This window comes from Phaseolus vulgaris, chromosome 3, assembly GCF_051622355.1.
Source record: "Phaseolus vulgaris cultivar YP4 chromosome 3, ASM5162235v1, whole genome shotgun sequence".
NCBI lineage: Eukaryota > Viridiplantae > Streptophyta > Magnoliopsida > Fabales > Fabaceae > Phaseolus > Phaseolus vulgaris.
This window is the reverse complement of record NC_143500.1, coordinates 5,912,708-5,921,046: the sequence shown is the minus strand read 5'-3', so window position 1 is coordinate 5,921,046 and position 8,339 is coordinate 5,912,708. Positions and strand designations below refer to the sequence as shown.

General features: G+C 27.9%; 1 protein-coding gene across 1 annotated transcript; it reads right to left on the bottom strand.

Moving 5' to 3' along the window:
• Positions 1-658: 658 nt before the first annotated feature.
• On the bottom strand, positions 659-3,847 carry LOC137806325 (sugar carrier protein C). Its single transcript, XM_068606365.1, has 4 exons — positions 3,504-3,847; positions 2,885-3,210; positions 1,684-2,313; positions 659-1,382 (listed from the first exon to the last, which is right to left on the bottom strand). The coding sequence occupies exons 1-4, from the start codon at positions 3,610-3,612 to the stop codon at positions 924-926; spliced, it is 1,524 nt and encodes a 507-aa protein (XP_068462466.1). The 5' UTR covers positions 3,613-3,847; the 3' UTR covers positions 659-923.
• Positions 3,848-8,339: the final 4,492 nt, after the last annotated feature.

Genomic DNA, 8,339 nt, shown 5'->3' with positions numbered 1-8,339 from the left:
CGAGAGTGAACAAAACTGGTTTTCTGAAAACAAAACGTCCTGGTTTTTCTTCCCTATATCTTCTTTTTGTGATTTGTTTATGGACGTACCTCCTTAATTGGGTGCAAACTATGTATGGAAGTACTTGTGTGAATTTGTTTAAAATTTTTCAACGCAATACAGACCCATAATAAAATTGAAGAAAATATGACAAAATTTCACAATTTTTTTGTAAATGATAGTCTTAGTTTGTACAAATTTTTCTAAAAACTTTTCCCGAAATAATTTTTTATTGAAATTTCATATAAGATAGTAGACTGAATTTAAGATAACGCGAGAAATTTCAGTAAGAATAAATTTTCTAGAATGAGTTTTTTTTCACTCTTCTTCCTCAAAAGTGTTCTCATTCTCTTTTTTCATCTTCTTCAGCGGTTATGGTGCAGTAGTGACAGAACGGCGGTGATGTGACGTAATGAGGGAGAATCAGAAGGAGAGTAATTTCGTCATTTTATGCAGCTGTGGTGCAGATTGAAAAATGAGGGGTGCAGAAAGCAAAAGCCGTGAAAATAAAGGGCCCAACAGTTATCGATAACTAATACCTAACTGCGTTGGAAGATGTAGTGAGGTTCATGCCATGAATCATTGAACCAGTGACACGCTATTAGCACACAAATGACAGTTAATCCAAACCCTGAAGTTTCCACATTAGAACAGAACTAAGTAAATTTCACACGCCAAAAGAACTTCGACTGTGACACGTAACTTGATTACAATCCTTAAGTCTAATCAAGATGATAATCAATTGCTAAATGACTTTCCAATATACAAGTTGGAAACTCCATCTTAAATATTATGTACAATGAAGTATCATAAAAATAGGCCAAGAAATTGAGTTAAACCAGATTTGCATCAATCAAAGACTGAGATCAACAAAGAACAAATATTCAACATTTGGAGTTCGTCCTATCGTTTTGGATTGTGCTGTCTGAGTCCAAAAATTTGCTCCAGAAGGGGTGTTTATGCCAAATCGTACTCATTTCCTCTAGTGGGATACCCTTTGTCTCAGGCAAAAACTTGTAGATGAATATGGTCATGATCACCACAAAGCACCCGAAGAAGATGAACAAACCGAACTTCATGTGACACAGCATTGATGTGAAGAATTGGGCTATGAAGAAAGTGCTGATCATGTTGACACCAACTGTGATGCTCTGAGCAGCAGGTCTAATCTCAAGAGGAAAGATTTCACTTGGTACCAACCACCCAAGAGGACCCCAAGACCACGCATAACCTGAAACATATACGCATATGATCCCCACAATCACAATAGCATACCACTCTGGCAATTTTCCTGGGTTTCCATTTGTGCCAAATGTAACCGCAATTGCAATTGTCATGATGATCTGTGGTCAGAACATACTAATTAAGGACTGTAACCAAATCAATGAAATAAAAAATGTTTGCGTTTGGATGAGTGTTCAACAGATAGATACATTTTCAATGAAATTGATCGAGTGAAAAGATTTATGTTTTGATGTTTTTCTTCAACACAAACTATTACAATTGCTATTACTCTCAAAATTAATCAACCTGAGATCAAACATGTGAACATGTATCTTAGATCATGTTAAACTAGCATCCTATTTGAGTTTGAAAGATGTAATGTAAATCCAAAAATGCAGTTTACGAGGTTGAAACAGGTACCTGGCAAATCAACATTTGAGCACCACCTTCAAGGAAAAGGGTGCGTCTTCCAAATTTATCTACAACAAGAATTGAAACCACGGTTGAAACGGGTTTAAAGCTGCCAATGATGACTGCAGACATGAGAGAAGCGGTGCTTCCAAAACCAATTGTTCTGAACAAAATAGGAGCATAGAATGTGATCACATTCAAGCCGGTGAACTGTTGGAAGAAAGGAATGCATATGGCAAAAACAAGCTGTGGTCTATACTTTCTCTGCATCAAGGTTCTCCAAGGGTTTTTCACTTTTTGTGAGGCTTCACTAGCAGCAAGTATGTCCTTGAATTCTGCATCAATTTCAGTTGTTCCACGAATTTTCACAAGCTCCCTTTTGGCATCTTCATGACAGCCACGTTCAACAAGGGAGTTTGGTGAATCAGGAAGGCAAAATGAGCCTACAACAAAAATGACAGCAGGAACTGCACCAAGGCCTAAGCTTAAACGCCATCCCTGACCATTCAGTATCTTAGCAAAGTAGTAGTTGAACAAATTGGCCACAAATATGCCTATAGTGATTGATAACTGGAAGCACATGTTTAGAGCTCCACGGTACTTATAAGGGGCCATCTCTGATACATAGATTGGAACTGACTGAAAATACAAATGATCATTGCTTAGCATGAAAGAACTATAATCAAAGCAGAATCCAGTTGAGACTTAAAAGAGTGATTAGTAAACATATATCAAGAACTTTTTTGTAAACCAATAAGAAATTATAATATATGATAATTTCATACTAATTATCTTAAAACTCATCATATTTCTTATTAATTGGCAGAGACAGAGTAAAACAACCAATCACATATAAAGAGTAATTAGTAAAAACATATAAAAAGTTTTTATACTGTAAACCAGAAGAAAATGATTATATATGATAATTTTGTAATGATGATTATCTTAAAAGTGATTATATCTCTGATTAACTGACAGAGTAAACCTACCCAGTACTATATCTGATCTGATTGGTTGATTACTTTGTAAGTGTAAAGAGTTTTTTGTTTTGTACTCCCAACCAGTCAAATTTTGTCATACTTATACCATAGTTTTGTTAACTTTTTAACATAATTGTCTTAAAATTTACTCGTAGCATGATTTCTAATTGATTTATGATGTGAGATCTTTCTACAAGCATAAAGTTTAAACATGAAAGAAAAGGGTATACCTGATTGGCACATCCAATGCCAAAACCAAGCAACAGCCTGCCAACAATAAGCATCCAAATGCTTATGGCAAATCCATTAAGTAATGCACCAGCCACAAAGAATATTCCACCCATAATCATAGTTGCACGCCTACCCAACATTCTGGTTATGCTGGATGCCCCAAGACCCGCTACAAGAGCACTCAGATAAAGGGAAGATGTGAACAGTGTCAGAATCTGACTGTTGAATTTGCAGTACTGGTTTGAAGAAGGCTTCAGATTAGACTCTTTTTCATATACAGATGGAAAGAATTTCTTCAGGAAAGAATCCATGGAGGTCACTCCACCTTAGAAACAAACACAGCAAAAATCCCACATCACAAATTTCATCAATCACAAAATACGCATCAGCCATATTGTTTTCAAGATTAAAACAGAACACAATGGTTAATGCTCTTCAATAGTAAATATCATCAACATTAAGTTAAATACTCTCTCAACCACACACAAATCTCAGGATAATAATGCACTGAAAACCCAGATATGAAACCTTATTTCAGATGCAACCAGGTTCATAATGGGTAATCAAAAATTGCATCAAAGGAAGATTTTTTGAAGAAATGTTAAGTACTGGATTTACCTGAAACACCATGGTCATAACCAAAAATCAAGCCACCAGTGGCTGCCATGATGCAAGTGAGAAACACCCTAAGGGTGAGCTTGCCTGGATATTTGATTGGAACATCCATGATATTTTGCTGAGTAATTTCCTTAGCTATAAGTTTAAGAGAAGTGAAGAACACATTAGCACTACAGAAGGGAGATCAAAGTCAAAGATTGGACAAAAGCTATTTATAGCATTTTGTTTATGAGTTTCCTCTCCCTCCAATCACTCTACCATTATAAATGGAAAGTAGACAGAAGAGTAGTTGTAAGGTAAAACTATTACTCATATTCACTCACATCACAAAACAAAACAAAATTACTTAATAGCAACATTCATGCTTCCTTTGTACTGCAGTGGGTGGAAAAGAAAGGAAAGGACAATAAATAAAATCAATAAAATCAAATAGAGTGATTAAAATTTTTAACATCGGGTTAAATAAATAATAAAAATATTAATTATATATCTTTACAGTTATTTGTACTAAAACATTGTCATGTGTAACCTTTTTTTGTCATAATTAATTCACATTGATTTTATGTTTTTTGTTTTGTTTAGATTAACATATCAAATCTAATAAAATATTAGAGGATACGTCATGCCTTTAGGCACAGATAATATTTAAGAATGAACTTTGTTTTTTAAGGTAAAATATTGAATAATGCATACCTTTATAGAATATGGTTAATTTTCATGTAATTACATCAAATTTTTAATATAATTTCATCTAATTGTAAAATATACTTAATTTTTAATAAAAATAGTTACATCAAATTTCAAATTAAATTCAAAGATATTGACATTAAATTATCAATATTAAATGATTCACTGCACCAATTTAAAAATTATAACTAAATTTTAAATTTAAAAACTTATTTGGTTCATAGATATTTTAAAAGTTGCAAGTTAATTCTTAACTTTCTGATTAAGGTCACCATGATTAATCTGTAAATTAAAAGTTGAGAAATTATAAATGCATAAATGAGTAAAATGTGAAATAGATATTCATCCCTTGATTGTATAAGTGGGATTTAAGTAAAAAAAAAATGTTTTTATTTATCTATTTATTACTTTTTAAGTTTAAGAAAATATTATTTATTTTTATAATACTTTCATATTTATTTTTACTTCACTTTTAATTAATTTATATGTGATTTTATTATTATATAAAAATGAGAAGTTATGTAAAACACTTAGTATAACTATTTATTAAATCAAAATAATTTATTTGTGTAATTTATAAAGGTTACATAAAAATTTGATAAGACCCAACAAATTAGTAATGAGTAGATAAGAGTAGTAAGAATATATATCAATTAAAACTGGGGTGGAATCATGAGCAATTAAACTTTTAGACAATTTAACGTTACAATATTTAAATTGGTAAATCTAACTAATAAATAGTCACATTTATTGCTTGATATCATCTTCGAATAAAGATATTTGTGAGAACAAAAAACAAGACCAATTAATGATATAACATAATTAAATTTGCTTGACCAAAAAAATATTTAAATTAGGGGAATTTAAAGAAATAATATCCGATGTTGATGAAGATATAAATAAGCACATCTGAATATAAATTATATAAAAGGAAAACCTCTGTTTATTGAGCATAATTTAAAATCTTTGATGATTTTGACAATTAATGTAATTATTTGTTTAATGAAGTAGGGTAGAAGTTTTTTGTTTTTTTGTGTGTGTAGTTACCGTTGGGTATCTATCTAAGATTCTAAATTAAGTGTATCCGTGAATGAACCATCTTACTAATGAAATTAAAGCTTTAAAATGAAAACGAGGAGAGTAACAAAAACCTAAAACCCATCATCAATCATCTTAAACCATACGTAATTTCAAATTAAAAAAGGGCAAAGTTGAAAACAAAAGATTATATTGTAAACATGACTAACCCTTTTATTAGTCTCTTTCAAATATCTAAAATTTAATTCTTGTAAATTTTGTATCCTTTTTTTCTCTAATTTTGAAACATACTATTTTTTTATTCTCTTTTAAAGAGTGTTTGTATCCCTTTTTCTCTGTATAAAACATTATCTAAACCATTTAAAAGACTGAAAATAATACATTTTAAAATTAGAGAATCTAGAAAACAGAAAAAAAAATATAGAAAACTAAAATTTAACTTTGAAAAATTCAAAAGATAAAAAAAAATGTAAATAATGATAGATTCAAGAGTTATAAAACTTATTCTATTACAAATTATAAAGTAAGATATTGATATGTTGATAATTCTGCATAATATTATAATTAAAAAAATGATTTTTTTACTAAAATGTAAATTTATGTGAAAAATTAAAAAATTGTATTGTATGACAGTCACACTAATTATAAACTAAGTGTGTGTTTGGATTGAGGAGTGGATGTGTGAGGATTTAAGTGAGTAGATGTGTGAGGAGGATATGAGAGTGAGATTGTTTGGATTTGAGGTATGTTAGAGTGAATATGTGATAAAAGTTTATGAGAGTTTGTTATAGGATGGTTGTGAGGGAGTTTTATTTTATTTTTTTAAATTGTTAAATGTTATTTTACAGATTTATCCTTGCCTATTAAAAATTTTTAATATTTCGTAAATTTAAAAATTAAAATTAGAAAATAAATATATATTAAATATAAAAAGATATAATTTAAAAATTATAATTAAAAAAAAATGCATTCAACAAATTAAATAAAAACAAAACTTCAAATAATTTCTTAAAATATTAAACATACATTATAAAATTAGAAAATAAATCAGATCTTATATAAATAAAAGATAATATTTTTTATTATTAAAAACCCTATAGTAATAAAAAAAACTAAAACAAACATACGTAATTAACAATAGAAAATAATTTCATAAAAAACTATTATCAAATAAATTACTAACTCATAAACATAATAATTATAAAAAATATTAATATAAACACAACAACAAATTAAATAAAAAAGAATTTCAAATAATTTCTTAAAATATTAAATATATACTATATAACTAGAAAATAAATCACATCTTATATAAATAAATAAAAAATACTATTTTTTAATATTAAAAATCCTTACAGATGAATGAGGGTAAATTCAAAAATAACACATGCTGGTGTGGCTTTCCCTCTACATCTTTTCATTTTAAGGGAAGATGATATTTACTGTTCACAAGTATATCCTATCCTCCTTTTCTCTGCAAAACCCTGAAATTAAATCACCGATATCCTCTCACTTCTTTATTTCTTATATCCATATAAACAAATAGAGCTAAATGACTTTATAAATTATATTTTTTACTTTTACAGTTATGAAATTAAATTTTTTTATTGTATTAGTGGCAAAATGTAGAATAAAAAGAAATGAAATTGTAAGTGATGATTTGGAGTGGTGTTGCAATTGGACAGAGTGTAGTCCCATCATGTGAAGTGTGAACAGATAACTAAATTGGTGAGTGCTTCAATGTCAGAAAGGGATAACCAATCTCTTTCTTTCTTCCTTCCTTGTGTTGTGGGGGCAATTTCAAGCTTAGGGACAAAGCAAAAATCATTATACTATAAATAAATTATACAATCATTTTATATAGAACAAATCATTTTCTACATGTCCCTAATAAATGAATGAGAGAAAGAAAATAGGTAATAATTTTTCTTTTTCAAGTGAAGATGTAGTTTATTTTTTTTATTAATAAAAAATAATAAATAAATATAAATTATTTAAAAGAATGATTTAATTTTTATAGAAAAAAATAAAAAATAAAATCTTACTCGATAATCTAATTCAAATTTTCAACTAAAAACTACTAACAAATATTTTTTTTTAAATAAAACTTTCATCACAATCATTTACCATAAAAAAATATTATTAAAAAAAAACCAACAAAATATTGTGAGTGATGAAGTTGATGTAATTTGTTAAAACAACTTCAACCAACAAATTAACCAAACTTTTCCTTCTAATTTCTTAATCATGTTTTATATTTTCTTACAAATAAATGTTTATTCAAACTAAAAACCTCATTAAATTTCTCAAATTAAATTCCAAAATATCACCCAAAAAAACTAGTTTTATCAATTCTTCAAAGGTTTTGTTATTTTGAAATAATTAAAATATTTTAATATTATGTATGTTCTTTGTGGGCCATTTGTTGAAGAGAAACACTTGTCACCCAAAAGAATTCAAATTAAACTTCCGTCGTCAAATTCTTCTCTTATGACAAAATTTTTCAAATCAGTTTCTGTTCAGTGTAAGCGAGACTCTCTGATTGCTGTTCCTCGTTGACAATACCACGTTCTATGTAATTATATAAAATAGAAAGTGAATTTTAATTTTAATTCAATTTTATAAATCTGATTTAATAATTTGTAAATAATGTAGAAATAATACGATTTACAATTGATGACACCATGAATTCAATTTATCTCATTAAAATATATTCTTAATAAATTTTAAGATAATGTGAACTTTAATAATAATTAATTTTATAAAAATATTAAAAAATAAATTTTAAATTTAACTGAATTTTGTAAAATTGATTTATAAAATAAACTTTATAATCATTTATATATTATAAAATATTTTTATCTATTACAAGACAAAATTTATTTAATAAGATAAAATTTAGCTTCACTGGTATATATATTATATATCCTTAGTATACTTAATAATTAGTCAAAAATGCACTAAGTTTCGTAAGTCACGGGTGAGGATTGGGCATATATTCAAGTGTATTTGACTTCTCTAACGTGATTATATTCACGGGACATATATATATATATATATATATATATATATATATATATATATAATAATAATTTTGTAACAGCCCATTTG

Excerpts from the sequence above, each read along its gene's own strand:
- LOC137806325 (XM_068606365.1), bottom strand. The coding sequence starts at position 3,612 with ATGGATGTTCCAATCAAATATCCAGGCAAGCTCACCCTTAGGGTGTTT. Across the intron at positions 3,211-3,503 it reads TTATGACCATGGTGTTTCAG|GTGGAGTGACCTCCATGGAT; the intron begins GTAAATCCAGTA and ends TTTGTTTCTAAG. Across the intron at positions 2,314-2,884 it reads GCATTGGATGTGCCAATCAG|TCAGTTCCAATCTATGTATC; the intron begins GTATACCCTTTT and ends TTGTATTTTCAG.